Consider the following 27,252-nt stretch of genomic DNA (forward strand, 5'->3'; position numbering starts at 1 on the left):
CCTCCCAACCAAATAGTTGCTTACACAACCACAAGTAACCATTGCGTGAGTCATAGACTTTGGCAGCAAACCCACATCAATACCAACCTACTTCCGGACCTGCTTGTTCATCTGGATTGTAAGAGAGAATATTACCTTTTAGATTTTGAGATAAAGGAGAATAAAGAGTATCCAAATGCCACCTACCAACCGACCAAATATCCTGTATCCGGAGATTCGAATCAGAAATGTGAACATAATCCATCTCATTAGATAACCATCCTTTTCTCCTCTAGCTAGAAAACCAAAAATTCTGGTTCAAATCTCCAATACACCAAGCAAACCCATCCTTCAACACTTCCCAAGCCTTGCAAAGACACCTCCAAATGGGAGAGTCTTTGTTCTTAGGATAACTAAAACAGTCATATAGAAATGATCGGTATTTGGCATCCAACAATTGGACCCATAGCTTGTTTGGCTGCTGGAAAAAAGTCCAAACTAGCTTCCCAAGAAGAGCAATATTTACACAATAAGGATCTCTAACCCCCAAACCTCCATATTTTTTTGGAGTAACCAGTACCTTCCAACTAACAAGATTCAATCCTCTTCCATCAACTTGTCCTTTCCAAAGAAAATTCCTCATCATAGACTCTAATTTACTAATGATTCCTTTGGGAAAAAATAGAGACCTGCATCTTGTACGTGGGAATAGCGGCTGCAACAGAATTAACCAAGCAGAGTCTACCAGCCCGATTGAGTAAATTCCCTTTCCAGCTTGCTAGCCTACTCCGAATCTTATCAAGGACACCATTGAAAGCTGAACGAGTCACCCTAGAATGGCTAAGGGTAACTCCAAGATACCTGCCCAAGTCCTGGACAAATCTGATAGAGGATACCCCAGTGAAAACCTCTTTCCTTGTTGCAGAGACATTCTTGGAGCAAAGCGCTTTAGACTTCTCCACATTAATCTTCATCCCAGATGCTTTGTAAAAAGTCTCTAAAACCAACATCACATTTTGCACTTGTCTCTTTGTAGCTTTACAGAATAGAAGCAAGTCATCTGCAAACATTAAGTGGGATATTCTTGGTCCCCCTCTAGAAATAGCAACCGGCTCCCACAAGCCCAAATCAACCTGATGACTAATAAAGCATGCCAATCGCTCCATACACAGCACAAAAAGATAGGGTGACATAGGGTTTCCTTGTCTAAGACCTCGACTAGGAGTAAAGCCATTCAGACGATTCCCATTCCAAAGAATAGATAAGGAAGAAGCAGTGACACAATTCATAATCAAATTAATTGTAGGAATAGGAAAACCAAAGCTCTTTAGGGTATGAGCTAAAAACCTCCAATCAACTCTGTCATAAGCTTTCTCCAGATCAATCTTAAAGGCCAGTGTGCCTTTCTTTGATTTAGTCTTCTTCATAAAATGGAGAACTTCTTGAGCAATAATGATGTTGTCAGGAGTTCCTCGTCCCGGAATAAATCCTCCTTGAAGCGGGCCAACAATCTCCGCAAGATAAGGACGAAGCCTATTAACAAGGACCTTCGTGATGATCTTGTAAACTACATTGCAGAGACTAATCGGTCTGAAATCTTTCATAGATACCGGTGATTCAACCTTTGGAATAAGAACCATTAAAGTCTCCAACATTCTCGGATCAAGAGTAACACCGGAGAATGCCTGCTTAACCATCTTCCAAACATCAAGACCAATGATCTCCCAATATTCTTTGAAGAAGAAAGCTTGAAACCCATCAGGACCCGGAGCTTTAAAAGAGTTCATGTGAAAAACAGCTGTTCTGACTTCCTCCATAGTAACTGGTGCCGTAAGATTATTGCAAGCTTCCACATTCAGAGAAGGAAGAGGCACATCACCAAGGCAACCCAAATCAACATCATCCAAATGATAGAATAAGCTTTTATAGAAAGACTCTGCTTCTTGACTCAGAACCTCTGGATCAGTTTCCCACACTCCATCCTTGAGAAAAAGGCCATGAATCTTATTATGCTTCCTTCACGCAAGAGTTTGAATATGAAAGAATCTTGTATTCCTATCCCCGAACCTTACCCACTGCTTTCTGGACTTTTGGAACCAGAAGAGCTCTTATTGCACTAGAGTATTATTATAATCATCAAGTAACTGTTGTTCTTTCTGACGCAAATAAATACTATCCACCATTTTCAAACGCTTTTGTAAATAATTAATCTGCTGCTCTAATTCACATTTCTTAACAAAAATGTTACCAAATACCTTCAAGTTAAACTCTAGTGAATTCTTCTGTACTTCCGAAAGCTTGCCATGAATCCCTCTATTACCAGACCACCATGACTGATTCACAATATCCCTATACCCAGGATGAGTAGCCCAAGCAGCAACAAATCGGAAAGGTTGATTCCCTTTAGGCTGAGGACGACCTTTACAACGCACCAGAATAGGGCAATAATCAGACTGAAGCCTATTTAAAACTTCTGCATAAGCCTCTGGAAAGATAGATAACCAACTACTATTTATACAGACTCGATCAAATTTTTTTCCACGTCAACATAATTTTTTACCCTTCTGTACCAAGAAAACCGCCTCCCAATAGTCTTCAGATCAAACAAACCACTATCCCCTAATGAAGTAGCAAACATGTCTGCTCTTTGATGAGAAAATTGACAGCCCTTAGATTCATGAGAAAATTTGACTTCATTAAAATCACCAAGAACAATCCAAGGTCCTTGAAAAACCATGGATTATGCAACAAGATAATCCCAAAGGAGAACCCTTTTATTAAATTGAGGACTGCCATAAATACCACTACACCTCCAAATTAAATTATCAAATTGAACCTCAACAGTAACACCCTGATCAAAAGCATCAATGAACTTACAACAAACACCCTTCATAGAGGATAGAAACCAAATACCTCCCTTATGCCCCTCTGCTTCTACTATACCAACAGACAGTGACGGATCCAGAAAATTTTTTCAGTGGGGGCAAAATAAAAATAATAAAATAATAATTCAAAATAATAACAAATAATTTAGAATTCCATTCTTCTAGGTTTCATATTTTGAAAAGATTGAATAATCTTTTCATTGTCAATACAATCAAATGTCTCTCTTTCTATGTATGTCACTAAACAATCATTTAAAAATTCATCTCCCATACGGTTACGAAGTCGACTCTTTATGATGTTCATAGCAGAAAAAGTTCTTTCAACTGATGCAGTTGCTACAGGCAAAACTAAAGCCAACTTTAAAAGAAGAAACACTAATGGATAAACAATATTCTTTCGAGTCTCAACCAACTTCTGAGAAAGAGCACCAATTCCATTTAAGTCCGAGAAATGATCATCAGAACGCACATCTAGTATGAAGTTCTCAAGTTGACTGTCAAGTGCCAAAAGTTGAGTGGAAGAAAATTCTAATGGATAAAATTGAGCTAACTGGATCAACTTCTCCTTATCAAATGCAAAAAATGAGTGTCTTGGATTCAAACAAGCTATGCAAATAAGCAATTCAGTATTCACCTCTGTAAAACGATTATTGAGTTCTTGAAGTTGTCTATCAACTACTTGATAGAATATCTCAACTTGAAAATGATGCAAATTTGATATCTTTTGAGCTTTGCGTCTTGATCTTCCTTGTGACACAAATATATCATCCATGATTGGAACAATAATATCATGTTTGTTACAAAACAGTGAGACTTCATCAAGTAAAAGAGACCAACCATCATCTCTTATATTTTGCAATCATTGCTTAGACACTTTGACTAATGCCATAGCATTTACAATATCTTGATCATTCCTTTGTAACGCCTGAGATAACTCATTAGTAACTCCCAAGATATTTTTCATCAAGTGCAAGTTGAAAATGAATTCAAAGGATTGAATGACATTCAATAAATGACATGCTTCAGCTCTTTGTTCTGAATTATTTCCATCTTCCTCAACATATTCAAGAACATTAACCACAGAAGGAAATAAAGAAATTAATCTAAGTATAGTTTCATAGTGTGAACCCCATCTAGTGTCTCCAGCTCTTTTTAAAGCTGTTTCTTGATTCAAACCATGCCCACTAGAAATTTCTCCACTCTTTAATGCTTCAATTGTCTTAGTCATCTGACTATCACGAAGCATATCTCTTCGTTTACACGAAGCTCCAACAACATTGCACAAATTGGTTAACAAATTAAAAAGCAAAGCAATTTCAACTTGTTTTTTTGCAACCGTTACAAGAGCTAACTGAAGTTGGTGGGCAAAGCAATGTACATAGAAAGCATAAGAATTTTCTTTCAATATCAAAGTTTTCAAACCATTAAATTCTCCTTGCATGTTACTTGCACCATCATATCCTTGTCCACATACTCTTGATAAACTTAAATTATATGTTTCTAATAATGACTCCAATGCTAATTTTAGAGATAAAGCATTAGTATTAGAAACATGAACAAGACCAAGAAAATGCTCCCTAACTTGTCCTTCTTTGTTCACATACCTTAAGCAAACTGACATTTGCTCCTTAATGGAAATGTCGCGGGCTTCATCAACCAATACAGCAAATAATTCATCACCAAGATCATCAACAATGACTTTTGTCGTTTCACTTGCAGCAGCTCTTACAATGTCTTTTTGGATTGAGGGTGCTATTAGTTTAAGATTTCCACGAGCATTTTTGAAAGCACGATCAATCTCTTCATTATGTTGCGCAAGAAAGTTTAGAAGTTCCAAAAAATTTCCTTGGTTAACAGAATCATCCGTCTCATCATTACCACGAAAGGCCAATCCTTGTCGCAAAAGAAATCTAATACAATCAATTGTTGCTGTCAAGTGAATTTGATAATTCTTTTTAGCTTGCTCAGATTGTTTTTCAATAGCAGCAGTGATGTGTTGTTTTGGTCTCATAAGTGCTTCACATTTTCTCCAAGCCTGATTATGAGCGCTATCATGAATCCCAACATGAATTTGTAGTCTCTCCTTTTTTTTCCAATTTGAAAAGCCATTAGTTACAAAAGCATCACCACCTTCAGTCTCGGGTTTCATAAGATAACAACAAAGACAAAAAACAGCATCTTTTGATATACTATACTCTAACCAGTTGCCATAGTCATCAAACCAATTAGGATTAAATCTTCGAAAGGAAGAACCATAAGCAGTTTGTGGAAAATCATGAGTCCTTGGTTGACAAGGACCTTTTTGCAAATATGCACATCTAACTTTGTCTCTGTCATTCGGGTGATAACTTGAAATCTTTGGTCGTTGTCCTGGATCTGCTATAAGACTCTCTACTTCGAATTCTAAAAACCTCCTTTTATTAGAAGAGGTCGATGAATTATTTTGAGATCCAATCTCCAATGACGAGGTTCTTTTGAAATACTTCTCCATTACTAATAAGATAAAATTATAAATCTAAGTTAATTAATTAATAAAAAAGTTCACAATTCTACACAAATTAAAAATTATAAATACAAAATTGATGTACATATGTCATTTAATTAAATTTCCAAGTTAATATTACTTATAAGCCTGCCTATAAATGCCATCTAAGTCAATAAGGTAATATTACTCATTGAGTCATTGTTCAACATTAGTAGAATAGTAGTCCAGACTCCAGCAACATAAATTGAGCATATAAACTTATTTCAAAGGTCCTGTAAACTTATTAGTCTTCATTTTTTCCCATCTTAAGCAAGTAGGATAAATTGAGCATATAAACTTATTTCAAAGGTCCTGTAAACTTATTAGTCTTCATTTTTTCCCATCTTAAGCAAGTAGGAAAGACCAAAAGACACAATTTTTATATATCGAAGAAGAAAAAAAAGGAGTACAAAAGGAGTACAGTGTAAATGAATAAAATTCAATCCCAATTCACAAATTAACAAATAAATTAATCCAAGAAGTGAATAAGTGAATTAACAAACAAATTAATCAAACTAAACTTGCAAAGTTGCAATTACATCAGAACAAATTCAATCACAAATTCACAATTAACAAACTAACTAAATCAATTATCAAACAAATTAATCCAATTAGCAAATAAGTGAATAAACAGAATTGCAGATTGCTGAATCATGATTCATGAATGTACCAAGAAATAGAATAATTCAAGATTGAATCTGAACAGCTGAACTCTGGGAACTAAGAAGCAAAAGTGCAGAACCCAATAGGCAGTAGCGGTGCGGGCTGGGCGTGCGGCGTTCAGCAGCAGCAGGACGAAGACGAAAGGTAGGCGTTCTCTACTGAAGTCTGAAGAGTGAAAACCAAAGAGAGAAGAGGAACTCAGATTCGCAGATTCGCAGTATTCAAAGAAGAAGAAGAAGAAGAAGAAGAAGAAGGAGGCACAAGGCAGAAGCCAGAAGGGGATGCGGTCATTCGGAGACGCGGCACGGCAGCAGTGAGCCAGTGACTCTGGACTCTGGAGACATGAGGGCGGAGACGTCAGCGAGGAGAGAACCGTGACACTGTCTGAAACGCGGAGTGGTGGGCTGGTGCCTGGTGGCATGCAACACGGCAACTGGCGGCTGGAGCTTGGAGGGAGGGCTGGAGGCTGGAGCAGATGAAAAGGATTGGGGAAAAAGAAGGGTTAGGGATTAGGGATTTAGTTTGAAGTGGGGTCTGGGTCCTGGGGTCAAAATTAATTATATACTGGGGGCAATTGAGACATTTCATTAAGAGCTACTAAGACATTTTTGGAATTTCACTGGGGGCAGTTGCCCCCACTCCCCAATGAATACATCCGTCCCTGCCAATAGAGTGATACCCCAACCTTTCCCAAAACAATTTTAAATGCTGAAAAGGGGAGTGAGTTTCAACCACAATAAAGAAAACAGGTCTAAATTTTCTAACAAGTTCCTTACAATGCACCCGGACTAACTTATTAGAAGCACCCCTAATATTCCAAACAATCATATTTAAACTATCCATAAATAATAGGGACATAATAAATAAGAACATAAACTCTAAACAGAATTACGAACCTCAATAGGTGGTTTGTCCTGCGGTACTGGCACACTCTGATCCTCAATAATTGCCACCTTCGGACCCCCTAACACTGCACCTGCCATACTTCCATCTACTAATGTTTTCTCCGTTGTACCACCATTTTTATCAACTGGCGAGTTTTGCAGGGAGGAAGGCCGAGGACGCTTCCATAGAGAAGTTCCACGACGTGCAGGAGTTCTGCGCGATGGAGATGGCGCAATTTCATGTTTTTCTTGCTTCCCCATCCTAATGCCAATTGATTTGTCTCCATCACCATGCAAATTGGGCCTTGGAACCCTTCTCGAACCATACTTGTGCTGCTTTCCATCTTGGTCCTTCAAATCTGATGACTAGCCCATTGTGAATTTTCCCTTACGCAGCACTTGTTGCCAGCCCTCTCCATCATCCATGCATGCCTCATTAACATGACCATCAGGCACGTGAGGAGCCAATGATTCCGTAACCACATCCTTCCCTTTAACAACTCCTAATTTCTCACCCAAATTACGAGAATTCTCACCCAAATCACGAGCTTCTGATTCAGCCTCTTTATGAAGCTCATGATTGTTGTGTGGCACTAGTGTCGGAGCTTCATTATTTTTTCCATCACCAAAGGAATTTCTGTTTCCTTCCAAGGACTCCTTCTCCATGCACAACGATTTATCATGCCCATACCGTGCACAAGTAGCACAAATCAATTGTAAACTCTCTGTTGAGTCTGCAGCAGAATTTTGACTTCTAATAGCTACAAAGTAATATGAAATTGAACACTACTCACAATAATGCACTCGCTATATAATTACTAAAGAGAAAAGGAAATAAAATAAAATAATAATAATAATATGAAAATAAGATGTGAATGTAGTTGTTATTGTTGATGATTATTGAATTGAAATTCTACAAACGTTTATATAGTGGTTATATGCTATAATTTCAACGGATAGAAATAAAATTTTCCTATAATAACTCTTAGCCTTCCTTTTCTTAGCCTTCCTTTTCTTTCTCTCTCCCTCACAATTCTCCACCTCGTTCACAATTTGAAATCTACGCAAATTTTGGACGATCAAAGAATGATATTCATTTTCGGTTGCATCATTTGACAATGACTGCCTAATATGGAACAATATTGAGCAATTTCAAACAGTGTTGGAACTTGCTTCCTGACACCACTTTAGTCAACATGTCAGCGGGATTTTCATCCGTGTGTACTTTTACAAGAGAAATGTCACCTTTCTCCATAACATCACGCACGAAGTGATATCTAGCATCAATATGCTTGGTACGAGCATGATGAACCTGATTTTTAGCCAAATGAATTGCACTTTGACTATCACAATTCAGATCCACGCAATCTTGCTTCAACCCCAAATCATCTAGAAGACCTCTTAGCCACAATGCTTCTTTCACCCCTTCTGCTACTGCCATGTACTCAGCTTCTGTAGTAGATAGTGCCACTGTAGCTTGTAACATCGATCGCCAACTAACTGGAGCACCTTGTATTTTATATACATAACCAGTCGTAGAACGTCTTCTATCTAGATCACCAACATAATCAGAATCAACAAAGCTGCTGATTTGACATGATTTTCCACTAAAGCATAAACCTGTGTCAATGGTGCCCTTCAAGTATCTTAATATCCACTTGACTACTTCCCAGTGTGCCTTACCCGGGTTTGCCATGAACCTGCTAACAACACTTACTGTCTGTGAAATATCTGGGCGTGTACATACCATAACATACATTAGGCTACCGACTGCACTAGCATAAGGTACATTTTCCATGTAAGCCTTATCCTCTGCTGTTGTGGGAGATTGTTTACCAGAGAGCCTAAAATGTGGAGCCAACGGCGTTACCACCGATTTAGCATTTTTCATTTCAAATCTTTCAATGACGTGCTCAATGTATCCTCTTTGGCTCAAGAACAATTTTTGGCTTGATCTCTCCCTTTTAATTTCCATGCCTAATATTTTTCGTGCAGCACCCAAGTCTTTTGTTTCAAATTCTTTACCAAGTTGAACCTTTAACATATCTATCTCTACCTTGCTCTTAGAGGCAATAAGCATGTCATCCACATACAATAGAAGATAGATATAATCACCTCCAGGAAGCTTACGAATGTATACACAACAATCATAATTACTTCTGGAAAAATATTGTTTTAACATAAAGGAGTCAAATCGCTTATACCATTGCCGAGGAGATTGTTTCAATCCATATAGCGATTTCCTCAAGCGACATACCTGACTTTCTTTACCCTCAACCTTGAAACCCTCAGGTTGATACATGTAGATTTCTTCCTCTAAGTCACCGTGCAAGAATGCAGTCTTCACGTCTAGTTGTTCCAACTCAAGATCACCATGAGTGACAAGAGTTAAAAGCACCCATATGGAAGTGTGTTTCACCATTGGAGAAAATATCTCATTATAATCAACACCTTCTTTCTGTGGAAATTCCTTTGCTACTAACCTAGTTTTGAATCTTGTACCATCTGACTTAGTAGGATCTTCTTTTCTTTTATACACCCACTTACAACCAATTGCAGTCTTTCCCACGGGTAATAGAACCATATCCCATGTCTTGTTCTTATGAAGAGATTGCATCTCTTCCTCCATAGCGACCAACTAACTCTCTCTATCTTTGTCTTTGATAGCATGTTTGAAGGTGACCGGCTCATCATCCTCCACTGAGAGTGCATAATTTACCAAGTTTAGCTGCCTATAATATCTCAAGGCTTGTCTGACCCAAACTTTTGAACAAATTTATAATTCCTCTTTGGCCTAGTAGATGCCAAAGAATCCTGCTGCTGCTGTTGTAATGCATGTGCATTTTCTCGCTGAATTTCCTCATGATCAAGTTCATCCTCTGCGTCATCTCGAGTAGCATTAGGATGCTCCACCTGAACATTATTAGAGTCTATTTGTTGGTATTTAGACTCTATATCCACCACTTGAGTATTTGAAGTTTTTCCAACATTACCATCATCTGGCACCACATCTTTAGACAAAGCTACCATAGATCGTTCATCAAAGGTAACATCCCTGCTTACAAACTTAGAATCATTTACACTCCAAAGGCGATAGCCTTGAACCCCTCTTGGATACCCCAAAAAGATTGCCTTCTTAGCTCTATCATCAAGCTTATTATCTTTGACATGATAATAGGTTGTGCATTCAAAGACTCTGAGTTTCTCGTAATCTGCATGTTCCCCTGACCATACCTTATAAGGTGCGTCTCCATCTAAAGAAGAATGTGGGGATCGATTCACTATGTAGCAAGCTGTAGCAACCGATTCTGCCCACCATTCTCTGCCTAACCCAGAATTAGAGCGCATACACCTTGCCTTCTCAAGTAGCGTACGATTCAGTCGTTCGGTGACTCCATTCTGTTGTGGTGTTTCTCTAACTGTCCAGTGTCTTGTAATGCCTTCTCGGTCACAGAACTCCTTGAAAGCCCCATCCGTGTACTCTGTGCCATTATCGATCGTAGAGTTTTCAGCTTCCTACCTGTTCGGTTTTCAACCATTGCTCTCCATCGCTTAAAAGTATCGAATACCTCATTCTTATGTTTGAGGAAGTAAATCCAAACATACTTGGAATAATCATCAACAAAAGTAACAAAATACCTGGAACCACCCTTGGAAGTAACTTTAGCCGGGCCCCAAACATCAGTATGCACGTAGTCTAACAACCCTCTGCTTTTATGCTTGCTTGTAGAAAACTTCACCCTATGTGCCTTTCCATACACACAATGCTCACAAAATTCCATTTGTGGTTTCTTCATATTCTTCAGCAAACCTTGTCCACAAAGTAATGATAGACCTTTCTCTGACATATGTCCAAGCCGCATGTGCCATATTCTCGTGCAATCTGTTTGATCTCTACTTCCACCGATTCCAACTGCTAACTCACCTATAACCGTTGTCCCCAAAAGAGAATAAAGATTACCGTGACGAACTCCTTTCATCACTACCAAGGAACCACGAACAACTTTCAGTACCCCATTTTTCACAACTATTTTGCAACCATTTTTCTCCAATAAACCTATGGAGATCAGATTTTTCCGCAAGTCTGAAATATGTCTCACATCCTTTAAGGTTCTTACGACACCATCATGCATCTTGATTCTTACAGTACCCAACCCCACAGTTTTACAAGCATGATCATTGCCCATTAAAACTGTGCCACCATTTATGCTTTCATAGGTAGTAAACCACTTCCTATTTGGACACATATGGTGAGAGGCTCCTGAATCAAGAATCCACTTATCGAAGATTTCATAAGATTGTTCTGTCACAGAGTAACAATCTTCCTCATCATTTGAGACGTAGCTTGCTTCTTGCTTTTCTTTTGGGTTGTCGTTGTTCTATTTCTTGAAAGCTATCTTCTTATTTGGACAATTTGCTTTGAAATGTCCAGCCTCACCACATTTAAAGCATGTTCTCTCTGCGTGAGGTCTAGATTTTGGCCTAGACTTTCCACGCTTATTACCTTTTCCTCTTTCATTAGTCTTCCTCTAGCCGCGAACAATCCTTGTGCTTGATCATTATACTCTCTTCCATTTGAAGATGACATTACACTTGTAGCAACCTTACGTAGATCATCCGCTAAAAGTGATGCCCTCATCTCATCCATGGTCAGAGTGTCACCCACCAGCATCAATGTCTGCACCAGATTTTCATAGGACTTCGGTAATGAAAGTAACAATATGAGTGCTTGGTCTTCATCATCAACCTTCACATCTATATCCTTTAAGTTTGATATGATCCTGTCAAACTTATTGATATATTCCCGGATTGAGGTGCCTTCCTCCATCTTGCATGTATACAATTTGAATTTTAAGTAGATCCTGTTAGTTAGAGTCTTCGTCATGAAGTTACTCTCTAACTTTAACCAAACGCCTGCTGCAGTTGCTTCTTCATTTACCAAAAAAGCAACATCCCTCTCAAGGCATAAGATTATTGCAGCCCGCGCCTCAAGATCTAATTCTTCCTAATCCTCATCTTTCATTTCCTCCGGCTTTTTCTCTTTTTCTGCCAGTGCCTTGTGTAATTTTTGTGATATAAGCAGATTTTTCATCTGCATCCTCCAATAGGAAAAATCATTTTTCCTATTGAACTTCTCGATTTCATATTTGCCTACTTTGACATTACTACTAGTAGAAGCCATTATATTCAAAATTGAATTTTACCACTCAAATAATGAATAATATAACATTGGCTCTTGATACCAATTGTTGAGTTTGCAGCGGAATTTTGACTTCTAATAGCTACAAAGTAATATGAAATTGAACACTACTCACAATAATGCACTCGCTATATAATTACTAAAGAGAAAAGGAAATAAAATAAAATAATAATAATAATAATATGAAAAGAAGATGTGAATGTAGTTGTTATTGTTGATGATTATTGAATTGAAATTCTACAAACGTTTATATAGTGATTATATGCTATAATTTCAACGGATAGAAATAAAACTTTCCTATAATAACTCTTAGCCTTCCTTTTCTTTCTCTCTCCCTCACACTCTCGTACTCCACTTCATGAGTCACACCCTCCACTATAATATGTTTGATTACATGCAACCCAAGATTAATTTGAACACAAGCTCGGGCATATTTTTCTCTTTCTGCAAGCTTAGTGGCCAAATCTACTTTCACCGGAACCACTATTGCAGAAGCAATTCGTAGCATTGCTTGTTCCTGGTAGCACCAAATTGGAAGTCCCGAGACTCGAATCCATACCAGTGTTGATCTAAAGAATTTTTCGCATGGCCTAAAATCCACATCCCATGGCTTTACTGCAACATAGTGACCGTCTATCAACCACGGGCCACCAAGAATGACTTTCTCACGATCCGCAGCAACATCAAATTTAACCAAAAAATACCCAAACCCCACATCCAACAAATCAAACCCTCCTTTGATGCGCCATACTATCCGAAGCTTATGCATGAGAGCCGTGTAGCCATAATGCTTATCCAACACCTTGATCACGATGGCTTCCTTATAAGGTTCAGCTAGACAGCTCTTTGCCTCCTTGGTAAAACTGACACTTGGTGGGCGAGAATCACCTGCTTACCTGTCACCGTCGCGATACCATCCCCAGATAAAAACCCTACTAATGCAAAGGCCTTAGACTTTTCTGCACCAATGACTTTATCTCTAAAAGAGACCTTGGATGGCTTTTCTAATCCCTCTCGAGAAGAACCCTCCTTAACACCGATTACACACCCACCCACGCTCTCCCCATTATCTCTCCCGATGAAATGGCCATCTTCCTCGCCGTGTTTCACTCTCAACCGCTCGCCCCGCTCTCTCATTCTCTCATTCTCCTTGAGTACGGAGTACGTACTCTTTCTCTGCTTGGATTTTTTATTTCCTAGTGAAAAAATAATTTGCATCTTATACATAAATTTTGGAGGAGGTTATTATTTGTTTAAAAAATCACTAAAAATAAAATATAGTTACTGATTATAAAGAAGGGTTGTAACTGATAGAAGGACTTAAAAAGGATAATAATAAAAATTATAATTTGAATAGTTTACTGTGAATGTAATTATTATTTTGATGCTAATGAGTAATAGCTCAAATGGCATAGACTCTCCATACTCAATTAAGAGGTTGCTAGTTCGAGTCTCCTATCTTTTCAAATTTTTAGCCAATGAGTAATAGCTCAAATGGCATAGTCTCCCCATATTCAATTAAGAAGTTGCAGGTTCGAGTCTCCTACCTTTGGTAAAAAAAAAAATTATTATTTTGATGAGTTAATAATTAAACTTAGCTTTTCATTTTAAATGAAATATAGCTCAATTTAATTTTGTAGTGATTGATCAACATTCTTTATAGATTTTGGAGTAAAAGTAGATTTCATAATTCTGTTTTATTTATTCTTTTATATTTGCACAAAAGTAGATCCGCACGAATGCACATTTAATTTGTTGATAATTGAACTTATTTGATAAGATTAAATATTGCATATATTAAAAATAATATTATAATTTACAAAGTAACTAAACTATTAGAAAAATACATCACTCGTCAAAAGTGATCATAATTTATACCAAGAGTCTAAGATCACATGTAAACTATAAACTTTATCATAATTTATTTTCATAGATTCAACTAGGGATGGCAATACTACTCGAACCCGCAGGTATTCATCCCGCTCCTACCCGCTCGGGACGGGTAATTACCCGTCCCGCACCGGAGCGGATTTTTAGCGAGGCAGGTTCTTGGGAGGGGTGGGGCGGGGTCGGGTTTAGGTAATACCTGCCCCACTATATATATAATATATATAATTTTAATATATAATATGTATAATATATGTAAAATAATTAGTAAATGATTAATAATATTGTATCATATTTAAATTTTTACTTTAATTTATGTTATGTATGTGATGATGGTTATATAAATTTTGAAATTTAATTTTATTTATTATATTTTAATAATTATAGAGGCGGGTAGGGATGGGACGGTACTCGCAGGGGCGGGTTAGGGTTCAACATTTTACTACCCGCGAATTCTATGCGGGTTGTTATACAGCGGAACAGAGTCGGGTAGAGCAAAAACCTGTCCCTACCCATTCTGTTGCCACCCGTACTTTCAACTACACCTAATTTTCAATTTACATTGTTAAACTAAATGCTCTTTAAGTGTGATATACATTGTTCAAGTATTACCTTAGGAAAACAAAAGTTAATTTTAATATGTAAGCTTGTTTGAATGATAAATAAACACCACAACTCATAATTACTAATGTTTGAATGCTCCTAATTACCTAAAAAATAATGTATTCAAAAACAGAAGTAAGTGAATTCCTTTTCCATATACTTTAGTTGCTAACCAAAAGAAGCAACAAAAATTCACAAATCCAAAAATTGGATGCCAAAAATAGAAAAATAATAGAATTAAAATTAACATACAATTAAAATTAGAATAAAAAATAAATAGATCCTTAACCTTTTTATTTACGGACATTTAAATCCTATTTTAGAAAATACATTTAACGTCCCAATCTTTCAAAATGCTTGATATTGTATCCTTTAGTAGATTTAAAATTAAAAAGTGTAACAAATTTTGCTGACAGAGAAAGAAATTGTTATGTCTATTACGATTCTTATGTAAAGGTATAGAAAAAAGGTCCAGAGACAAATACATTCCTGGAGAGTGGAGACTAAAACAACGCGATGCTAATCCCTTATAACATATATATATTTCATGGCAGTTTGTTGACCTTCCAAGTTCTCCTGCCATTAACGTTGGTTTTGAGTTCTAGTTCTCTGTAGATAATGATACTAAGAAACACGTCAGTTTTGTTAATGGAAGCGATATTGACAATAGCCCTGTTACATTCAGATGGAGAGAATCGAGTATTCTAAAGTTTAACTTGTTCCCTAGGACATATTATAATTTGGGCAATTTACCTAAATAAAATGGTTGGGAGAAATCTTTACTTAAATACAATAATTACAATTCCTTTACTTGCGTGTTCTGATTCATTATTATGTAAATCGTGGTAAGTTACCTCGTTTTAATTTTTACACCTAAACCGTGGCAGGTAAGCACAATTTACAAATGAGATAAAATGAGGATAAACTGCAGGGATTATCCATCATTTTATGCATGAATAACATGGGTGGAAACCGTGCTAGGTTCCTACAGTTTATGAGTAGTCTGTGTGATCATAAAACCGCCTAGGTTACCACGGTTTATGCGTAGAGTAATATAAATACACACCTATCACATTGACTAAACTTATTTATTTATGTAAAGTTTGTTTATGCACTCAACAAACTTGTTTACATTTTAATACGATTTGAATTGTATTAGTATATTTTTATAAATTTTAATCAATTTAATTTTATTTAAATAATTAGATTTTTAAATTATAAAATTTGTATTAGTTTGTAATTTAAAATTTAAATAGATATAATTTAAATTAATGATTTATAAAATTGTATGTATTCGTATTATTGTACTCATATGATTAATTATATTTATTCGAATTTTAAAAAATAACAGTGGTTAATTTTTTTTATTTAAATACATTCATATTATTTTTAAATTAAAAGAATATACTTATTTAAAATACTATTAGTACGTTTATTTAAATTTAAAAAATTTTAAAATAATAAGAGTATGTTTATTTAAAATATTAAAATTAAAAATTTTAAATAAACTTACTTATATTAATTTTAAATTTTATTTAAAATAATATAAATATGTTTATTTAAATTAAAAAATTAAAATAATAAGTGTACATTTATTTAAAAAATTTTAATTTAAAAATAATATAGGTGTATTTATTTGTTAGTTAAAAATTAACAACCATTATTTTTTTTAAATCGAATAAATAGAATTAATCATATGAGTACAATAATACGAATACATACAATTTTATGTATCATTAATTTAAATTATATCTATTTAAATTTTAAATTACAAACTAATACAAATTTTATAATTTAAAAATCTAATTATTTAAATAAAATTAAATTGATTAAAAATAAAAATATACTAATACAATTTAAATCCTATTAAAACGTAAACAAGTTTGTTGAGTCCATAAACAAACTTTACGTAAATAAATAAGTTTAGTTATTATGATAGGTGAATTTTGTGCAAACTTTATGAAAACACAATAAAAAAAATTAAATCCTAAAAAATAACATGATTTTTTTAGAATTAATTTTTTTTATATTTTATAATAGAAATAAAAAATCTGATTAACATTGAGTTGGTCCAATATTCTAGATAATTTTGTTTTTTTAGTGTAATTCGAATTGCATCTCTTATAATTCGAATGAGTGTAATTCGAACCACCCTGGGTCAACCTGCATGCATAATTCGAATCAGCTAGGTTCGAATTACGTACGAATTTTGGCTGCATATTTCAAATTGATCAACTTCGAATTACTGTTGGTTTGTAATTCGAATTAGTTTGATTCCAATTACATAAAAACACGCTTCTGGTTGATCCATATTACATTTTTTGCTTTAGTTGAATCATGTAATTTCTCCTCCATTCTGGTTTAATAGTGTGATTTGTCCTTATTATTTAGAAAAATCTCTTCCTCACTTGCCATTGTAAAATAATTCTCTTCAACAGCTTGAATCTCACTCATATATATAGAATTTTTCTCTTCATAAACCGTGGCAAGTAACAAAAGTTTTTGCATTTACATATCCCTTCATAAACCGTGGAAAGTAACAAGGTTTTATGATCAAAGTTCTCTCTTCATAAACTGTGCTTAGTTACCACTGTTTATGTTCATCTTGGTCACTTCATAAACCGTGCTTACCTGCCACATTTTATGTGTAAAAAGTAAAATGTGGTAACTTACCACAGTTTACATAATAATAAATCAAGACACGCAAATAAAGGAATTGTAATTATTGCATTTGAGTAAAGATTTCTCCCAACCATTTTATTTAGGTAAATTGCCCTTATAATTTACACGATCTAAAGCTCTTACAGCTTTTATTTCATGAGTTCCTCCAAGGTTCAGTTTCTCGTGACAGAATCAACTTCGAGCATCACTTGAAAATTTTGTTGATGGTCTAGTTAACATTATATTCATTAATTTTCTCTCTACTTTTCGTAAAGAGAATATTTTGGGTCATGGTAAGTTATCCTTATATAATATTTGGTAAGAAGTTGCTTTTGAAACTAATTAACCTTCACTTCTCTCTCTTAAGATTCCTTATCATTCTATAACTTAAATTTTAAGCAAAGAGTAATTTATACTTACAATCTCAAAAGAGAAATGCCCTCACGTCAAACTAGTTAGCTATATTTGTTATGTATTATTTAGGCCTAATGAATGACAAATAGATCACTCTGCTATGTATTATGTAGATTTTTAGCAAATCGTGATAATTCGATATCTAAAGAAATTAAGGAATTATAACTCGTGCAACTGGAATAAAGTTCAATAGCACTTAGTTAGAAAGATAAAGAGACTCAAGGAATGTTCTGACAGAGTAGATGAGTGATTAAGTTCTTAGTGGCTTATAATCAGAGTGGCACTGCGGAAACGCAGTGATTTTGATGACTCTAGAACTGTAGGGATGTGAGGAAGAAGTCTTGGGATATGAAAATGATTTGAGGATTGGCATAAGATCGAGGAATGGAGAGTGCGTGTAAATGGGCTTAGGTTGTAATGGGTTAACTCAGATGAAGGGATTGAGGAAATTGTTTAGTGTTCGAGATGGCGGAGAGGATTCGGGATTTCATTTGATTTAGATGGCACCTCTAAAGGATAAGAAAATATATAGTCGTTGAGAAAGAATTAGACGAAGCTAAGAGTGAAACAAATAGTATGACTTAGGCTTGGATTTGATTACGTTTATGATCTTGTAAATGAAAATGGAGAATATGAACTAATGTTGAATTGATATTGGTGAATAATAGAATGAATGATACAAGGTCAGTTGAACCTGAGGGAGCGCATGTGAAGATTTGAGAGCGAATTTTCGAGGACGAAAATTTCTATTAGGGGGTAGGATGTAAAACCTGAGAAATTAGTAAATGATTAGTCAATAAATTAATTATTAATCTAAGATATTAGAAAAAAAATTTATAGTTTAATAAAATAGAGCTAATTAAAACAAAAATTTTGACACTAATTTTAAAGAATTTTGCCCAAAATTGGGCCGAACAGTCCAGATTGAGTGAACCGGACCCGAACCGGGCCCAAGGCCCATTACATAAAAGGCAAAATTTCAGTTTCCTTCCCTTCAAACATTTCATTTCAAGCTGGGAACTGAAGGAGAGGAAGAAGAACGAAGGTGAGACCCAAACCCTCACCAAATCTTTAATTCCCCATAACTTTCTACTCCGAGCTCCGACGCCGCGCCGTTTGTGGCCACATGTTCACCGCGACGAGCTCTACAAGACGCATTCAACAATTTTAAAGGTAAGTCTCATTCTCACTCCATGCAGTTCAGCCCTTAATTTCGAAAATTAATGAGTGCATGTGTTGAGATTTGGTTAAATCTTGATGTTTAGGATCATATTGACCTTGAGAATATGCTGGGTCTTGCTTCAATCTTCCGTTGGTAAGGCGAGGAACGTTTAACCATTTTCAAATTATCTAATTAGTGAACCCTATGGTAATTTTAGTGTTATTTTGTGAAATTAGTTTGAATTGTGTATTGTGGAAACAAATTGGTGGAGTTGGAGACTTGATATTGGGTTTTGGGGAGCCGGAGACCCGTTTGGTGTGACCTTGGAAGCTTGGGTCTTGTGGAACGGTGGTCAATTGTGACGTTCCGGGTTTTATGAGGAATCAGCCAAGGTATGGTTTTAATTTCTCGTATTTAATATATGAGTAAAAGACAAATAGGTCCGTGACCTTTTTTTTCGCGGACATTTTCGTCTCTGACCATTGAAAAATACTTTTAAGTCCCTGACATCCTTAAAAGTTGGACAGATCAGTCCCTCCGTCCAAATACCTCCGTCAGACCCAACGGAAAGTGCTTGTCACGCGTACGCGTCGCCTGGCAGACTTCTCTCTCACGCGTACGCGTGTGTCACGCGTACGCATCGTCATGAATTCTCCACTTTGCATGCTTTTTTTCCATTTCTTTCAAGTCATTCTTGCCTTCAAAACTTTAAATCACTTAAACAAACATATCAAGGCATCGAATGGGAGAAAAGTAAATTAAATTTAGCAATTTAGGGTGTGTTTGGGATTCACGTTGGGAAGAGAGAAGTCTGTTTGAGTATCTTGAACGTCCCATTTTTATGTTTGGCAACTTTGTAAAACTCTGAACCTAGAATTGCTTTCACCTCTAAACATACGTTCATGTGAAGCAAAAAATTCTAGCTTCTGCGTTTACGTTGAGGAAGGTTGATTACAGTTGAGAAATTAGATGAGAAATTCATTCATTTTCTACCAACTCTACCCTTCATTTTCTTCTATAAAAAGGATGCAAGTTATCATATAATTTTTACAGTAATTCTTTGTCGTTCCAATTTTTTTTCCATCAAAATCTTTTAGATTTGTTTCAATCACGCTAAGGTAAATATTTTAATTTTTTTTATTATTTTTAGTACTCGCTTTCATATTTTGATTTTTATGTTTTTTATTGTATTTTTTTATTTATATGATAAATATTTTAATATTATTTTTTTAGTGTTCTAATGTTATATTTTTATTGCATTTTTTTATTCATATGACAACTATTGTTAATATAAATTCTTATTTTTATGATATTTTTATTATTTTTTGTTTATATAAATTCTTTTTTTATCCTTTATTATACTATATTTATGTTGTGTATAAATTTTTTTATTTTTTTATTTGATTTTATTTATATAAATTTTATTTACTTATTATAATTTTTTTTGTTCATATGATATATGTTGTTGGTTGTAAGTACTTTTTTCGTCCCTAAGGTCTGAGGTGAAAATCAAAATTGTCCCCGGCCTTTTTTTGTTATTAAAATCATCCCCAACATTACAAAACATTATAAAATCGTCCTTTTCTACTTCAATTATATTTTTTTGACCAAATTACCCTTCATTATCAATAAAAATAATATTAAAAAAAACAAAACCTTTTCTCTTCTCAAATTAAACGCAGCTTTATCTTCTTCACCATGATCATCAATCCAGCTCGCTCCTCCCCTCTCCGCCGGCAACGTCGCGGACCTCCGCGAGCCTAGAACTCACCGCGACCCTCTTCTTCACGGTAACCTAGCGCCACAACACTATCCTTCCCTGCCTCAGCCCACCGCCGCAACCCTTTCTCTTTTCTTCTTCCTCTCCTCTTTTCCCTTCTCATCTGTCCACTGACCCATGGCCGAACCACCACCAGCGACTACCTCAGCCGCCTCTAGCAGCTGTTGTCCTCACCACCGCCGCTAGTCACCGCCGCTGTAACATCCACCTCTCTCCTGATTTCTTTTTGCTTTGTTCTTCGTTACAGGTTCATGAACTAACCTACTTTCAGTTCCTCTAATTTTCGTTTAATTTAACTTAGGTTTAATTAGAATTTTAGTTTAATTTTTAATCAGTTCTAGTTGCTCAGTTAGTTTAGTTAGATTAGATTTTTTTGTTAATGGATACTAGGTTATTAGGATATGTTAGTTTAGGCTTGTTAGTGATAATAGGATTGTATGTGTTTGGATTTCTGAATTGTTGCTGGTATTGCCATTGAATTGTATGTGTTTGCCTTATGAAGATTTTGTTATTCGAATTGCTGAGGATTGTGTTAAATATGTGGGTACGTACTTGAATATATGGTTTGTTGTGGATTAAAACTGGTTCCATTGACAGATTGCTGCTAGAATTGTTGAAACCTGTGATTTAGTTTGCTTTGATTGGGTTTGGTTGCCGGTGGAGAGGGAAAGAGCGAGCTGGATTGATGATGATGGTGAAGAAGATGAAGCTGCGTTGAATTTGAGAAGAAGAGAAGAAGAAAGAAGAGTGAGAAGATGAAGGAAAAGAGGGGTGGGTGTCCTCCGGCAGTGGTAATTGTCGTGGCGAAGGTGAGAAGAAAAGGGTGATGGTGAAGAGTAGAAGGAAGGGGATTGGGGGAGGGGTGGGGGGAGAGACCGAAGAGATGCAGGGGAGTGGGTGGAGTGGGGTTTTTCTTTTTTTTTTAATGTTATTTTTATTAATAATGAAGGGTAATTTGGTCAAAAAATATAATTGAAGTAGAAAAGAACAATTTTATAACGTTTTGTAATGTTGGGGATGATTTTAATAACAAAAAAAGGTTGGGGACGATTTTGATTTTCACCTTAGACCTTAGAGACGAAAAAAAATATTTATCCCTAATTATTATATATTATGTTTGTATGAAATTTTTTTCATTTATTTTTGTTGTTTTTATTATACTTCTCAATGTACTTTATTTTCGTTTTTATTATATACTAATGATAAGTAACAAGAGTCATAAATAATAAAAATTTATAGTCCAAAATGATACTAAATGAATTCTCCACTTCTCCATGAATTCTCCACTTTGCATGTTTTTTTTCCATTTCTTTCAAACTATTCTTGCCTTCAAATCTTTAAATCACTTAAACAAAAAAATGTTCTATAATTTTTTTAGTGACAAGCACTTTCCGTTGGGTCTGACGGAGGCATTTGGATGGAGGGACTGATCCGTCTAACTTTTAAGGACGTTAGGGACTTAAAAGTATTTTTCAATAGTCAGGAACGAAAATGTCCGCAGAAAAAAAGGTCAGGGACCTATTTGTCTTTTACTCTTAATATATAATGTCTTATGAACACTTAGGCTAGATGACTTAGGATTAGTTGAATTATAAGTGTTGGAATTTGATTGGTAGTTTAGTTGACAATGTATATTTGGTTTGATGAGGAATAATAAATTGGTTGGTTTTACGGCATGAATGTAGTTGATAGGGGTGGCAAGCAAGGAAGCCCGCCCCGCCCTGCCCCACCCCGCCAGAAGCCCGCCTTTTGGCAGGCCAGCGGGCTAAGCCCGCCAAATATCCTCTTTTTTTTTTTTACTTTTAACTATTAAATAATATATATAAAGGCATAAAGAATCTCTTTTATTTTTTACTTTTAACTATTATAATTTCTAAAAGTATAAACAAATTATAATTTTTATATTCACAAACATTAAAGTCTTTGTAATTATAAATATCTAATAAACATAATTATAAATATTGTTCCCAAAGAAAAATAAACATATCCAAAACATAATTATAAATATTGTCTCTAAAATAAAATAAACATAATCCAAAACACTCAATTTTCATCTTCATTCTCTTGTAAGTTGGGTTGGGAAAAGTTGGGTTTTGGCAAAAAAAATTTGTAAAAATACCCTTTGCCAAAAAAATACTAAGTCCGGAGGAAAGCCCGCCCCGCCAAAGCCCGTGGTTTAAGCGGTGCGGGTTAGGCGGGCTTTTACTATTTGGCGGTCCCAATTTTTCAGCCCAGCCCGCCTTTTTTGTTGAATGATGATTTTGATGGTGATGAATGAGAAAAATGAATAAGAGTACATGAATATTGATAAAGTGAGAATTGTGTGTGAATAATTGAGATTTTTGGGATAAGTATCATTAATTTGAGGTATGGATGGTTATGATAGGATATGGGCTGTGTTGGACGTGGTTGGTATCATTTGAGTGGTAAAGGTTTGACTTTGGTAAAAGAAATTGGTAAAGATAGAGGTTTGTGATTTGTTGCGAAGAACTTATTTTTGGCCGAACTTCGGCGAGCCATAACTTGGCTTCCGGCTCTCCAAATTATTTCAAACTTATTTCATATGAAAATTGGGTCCATGAAGTTTACGTCATTCGAATAATGGATGAAAAGTGTTCTAAAACGAGAAAGTTATGCGCGTCGGAAATTCCGTATGTAAAGCTGAAATTCTGCAAACTTAGCCATTTTTTACTGATCTACACTGTATGCGTACACGAAGGGTTATCTCTATCTAGCATGTATGTGTACGCGGGCATATGTATACGTACGCATCATGGGAAAAAAGAGACATTTGCGTACGTGAGCATGAGGCTTCATATGCGAACGAGGCAATGCGTACGCGAGATGGGCGAATTGCACTCCCACGCGTACGCATGACCCATATGTTCAGCAAAGTTAATTTTTGTGTTTTAAAACCCAATTTTGAACTTCTAAACCTCTGTTTTTACTCCTTTAGCCCCTAGACCTTAGTGGTATGCTTAGTAATGAGATGAAGTTAGGAAGGAGAAGTAACTTGGAGATAAAGAAAGATTTTTAAAAGGTAATATGTGGTTGAAAAAGATGGTATTTGATTTGATAAAGACGATGAAAGTGGTAGATGAGACAATTAAGAGAGTAATGTAATATTGAGAATGATGTATGAGATAATTGATGATGTTAATTAATTGAGAACGATGAGATGAGCTATGAATTATTATTGAGAGTGAAAATGATATTTATGAGATATAATTGAATTATTATTGAGACATTCATTGACTCCCTTTACGTAAGATGTGACCGGACACTTTAACTCCCCGGGTTCTCCCATAGGCATGCATATATGAAAATTATTGAGCATGGGGTGTTGCCTTTCCCATGTCAGCTTGGGATTCTTCCCATGGAGTATTATTGAGCTTGGGGTGTTGTCTCCCCCATGTCAGCTTGGGATTCTTTCCATAGTTAATTTTTGAGCTTGGAGATGCGCGTACAGAGGGACTATCCACGGTTAGCTACCAGGACATGTCGGGATGGCTATGTAACCGACAGTTGATATCAACAGCCATAGGACAGGCATACATCATGTGCATCTGTTTGTTTGCTTTGGTTTGCATTCTTGGGTTTGCCTAAATTGATATTCATGTTTAACTGCTATGTGTTCTATTTGCTATATCTGTAAACTACCTGTATTTTCTTTGTCTGCTTGCTTTTTTGTGTGATTCTACTAGAGATGGAGGTTGTGGAGGAAAGTGGATAATGGAGGGTTAGGTTAAGGTTTTGGTTAAGTTTCAGAATCCTTAGAAAACCACCCTTGTTTATGATTTCTGTTTTAATTCTTTAAGTTTTATAATCTAAGTGTCGAAGTTCTAGGATTGCCTCTGGCTTTTCTAAGACCTTATATATTATATATGTGGGCGCCTTAACCATACTGAGAACCCCTGGTTCTCATTTCGTACGATATTATTATTTTACATATGCAGGTCGAGATGCATTTCGCTAGGCGTCTGAAGTTCTATTGCAGCGAAGATGGGAATTTGGGCTTTCATGTTTTGTTATATATATATATATATATACTTAGACTTCTCCTTTTATGTATTATACCTTGGTGCCTCATAGAGGCTTTTGTTGGAGAACTAGGCTTTATTTTGAGAACTTTAGATTTGGGATTATATGTATGTATGTAAATACTTTCCGGCCAGCCTTAGCTTCGCAGGCTGAGCTTGGAGCTTGATTACTATGTATCCTTGATCCTCTACAATGTTTGTATATATGTATTTATTTGCGCTCAAGCATTCTTCGTACGCAAGTAAACGTTATTCACGAGCATTGCGCTTTTCGGTTTTACGACTTTGCTTTACCCTTTTCTTCAAAGGCTCCTAGATATAAAACTTTTTTTCAACTATATTTTATATATATATATTTAGAGGTTGTAATATCTCACCACCTCTATTTTATGACTTAAGCATAGGACTCTGCATTGTAGGGTGTTACAATTATGGTCCCTACAAGGTGATTTAAAAGGTAGGGGAGGTGGCTTACCAGTTGGAGTCTCCAGAGTCGTGTGCCCTTCATCTGGTCTTCCAAGTGTCGGTGTTTGATGCGGAATTTAGAAAACCACAAGTGAACCAGCAAGTGCACTGGATCATACAAGTAATACCTCAGATAAGTGAGGATTGATCCCACGAAGATTGATGGACCAAGCAACAATAGTTGAGTGATTTACTTAGTTAGACAAGCAAAAAGGAGTGTTTGGAGTTTAAATTGCATTAACAGTAATTTAGAAGATTCAAGAAAGCAAATAGTAAATTGGTTGTGAGAACTCTATGAGAAAATAGTTAAGATTTTAAAGATGTTCATATTTCAGGATTAACAATTCTCATTAGCTACTTTGATTATGCAAGGATTCGATTCATAGCAAACTTTAAGTGATTAGACTCCAATTCCTTGGCAATTTAATCCTCCTCTAACTCAATTAACCGCCAATTTCTTGGTCACTTAATCTAATTAGAGGATTTAAGTTCAAATCCTAGTTTATAAACCACACAAAACCCTAAAGATCCGAAGATGATATGATTATATATCACGTATCACATTAAATTCAGATAATTAGAGAGTTATGAGAATTCAGTTTCAAGCTGTTATTCAAGTGAGATAACTTTTCCAAGAGTCAGCAAGAATTCAAGTTAGAAAGAGTTATTTTCCAATATACTCTAATCCATAGGATGAAGAACGAAACTAATTCCTGATTGTAAATCAATGCATAAATCAGAAGTAGGAAACAATAGTTATTAATCCATCCAAATAAACAGAGCTCTTAACCTTAACAATGGAGGTTTAGTTGCTATAGCGTGGAAAACCCTAGCAGAGAAAAATGTAAAAAGTGCGGAATAGGAGAAATAAGAGAAGAGCAGAAGAACCCGAAGGGTTGAATCTTTTTCCGTTTTATATCTAACCTAATTGATTTGAAAATTAAATTCCAAAACTTAATTAATATCTTTTTCTAATTAAAAATAAATTAAAATATAAATTAAATACAAAATATGGCGTTGCTGGCTTCGTGGAAGCCACTCTGGACTCAGGAACTGGCGTTTTCCTTGAGAGGCACTTGAGTGTTGCCAAACTTAGAGATCATGGAGTTTGGCTTAAGAGCAACATGGTGGCACCATACTTGGAGATCATGGAGTTTGGCTTGATAGCATGGGATTGCATGGTGCCATACTTGAGTATCCTTGTGCCATACTTGAGAATCATGGCGCCATACTTGTGCTTGTGGTGTTTGGCATGGCACAGGACTTGGGAATAATGGCATTCAACATGGAGCAAATCACAGCGCCAAACGTCGTGACGTGGTGTTTGACGCCATCTTCTGCTCCAAATCCAGCGAGTAAGTATAGACTATTATATGTCACTGAAAAGCTCTGAAAGTTGGCTTTCTAATGTCACTGAAATCATGTCAATTGGACTTTTGTAGCTCTTGTTTTGCTTGTTGGAGTGTGAGGAGGTCAGGGTTGACAGCATCTACGAATTCTCTTTGCACTTTGCCAAACTTGCCTGAATGCTACCTATAATAAATCAAATTGCAAAATAACTCAAAGTAGCATTCATTGTGGCTTAAAACACCTATATCTCCGAATAATATAGCACACATGCAAATTACTAAGGAAATATAAGAAAGATGTTCACGCATCGCAAACCAAATTTGAATTGTTGCTTGTCCTCAAGCAACTTAAACAATAGAAGCCTGAGATGTGGGTTTGTTTAAGAGTTGAGTTATCATTTAAGCTCATTTCTGTCAACTGAATGGGATTAATGACATTGTGATTATGAATTGTTTTGGCATCTCTCTATCTCTCGAAAACTTAGTGACATCAATATCATACAAAACTAGAACCCAAATGATGTTATGAACTCTCTCTCTTTTAACTCTTAATTGATCCTTGAATACAGCATTTTTCTCTTTTTTTTTTCTTTGGTGCTTTGCACCTTGAGCCTAGCCATGACTGTAAATATTTTGTCTCAAGTTTTGCTTGATACAGAAACACCACAAGCACTTAACTGGAAAACTCTTTGAGCTCTGTTCATTTTTCTTTAGATTCTTCCCAATCAGTAGTGCTCAGAGCCTTTGGCTTCTCTT

General features: G+C 35.7%; 1 protein-coding gene across 1 annotated transcript; it reads right to left on the reverse strand.

Annotated features, from left to right (window-relative positions):
• Positions 1-3,009: 3,009 nt before the first annotated feature.
• Positions 3,010-4,875, reverse strand: LOC112748224 (uncharacterized). Its single transcript, XM_029292927.2, has 2 exons — positions 3,882-4,875; positions 3,010-3,470 (listed from the first exon to the last, which is right to left on the reverse strand). Exons 1-2 carry the CDS (start codon positions 4,873-4,875, stop codon positions 3,010-3,012), a joined length of 1,455 nt encoding a protein of 484 aa, XP_029148760.2.
• Positions 4,876-27,252: the final 22,377 nt, after the last annotated feature.

Source organism: Arachis hypogaea, chromosome 15 (assembly GCF_003086295.3).
Source record: "Arachis hypogaea cultivar Tifrunner chromosome 15, arahy.Tifrunner.gnm2.J5K5, whole genome shotgun sequence".
NCBI classification, from domain to species: domain Eukaryota; kingdom Viridiplantae; phylum Streptophyta; class Magnoliopsida; order Fabales; family Fabaceae; genus Arachis; species Arachis hypogaea.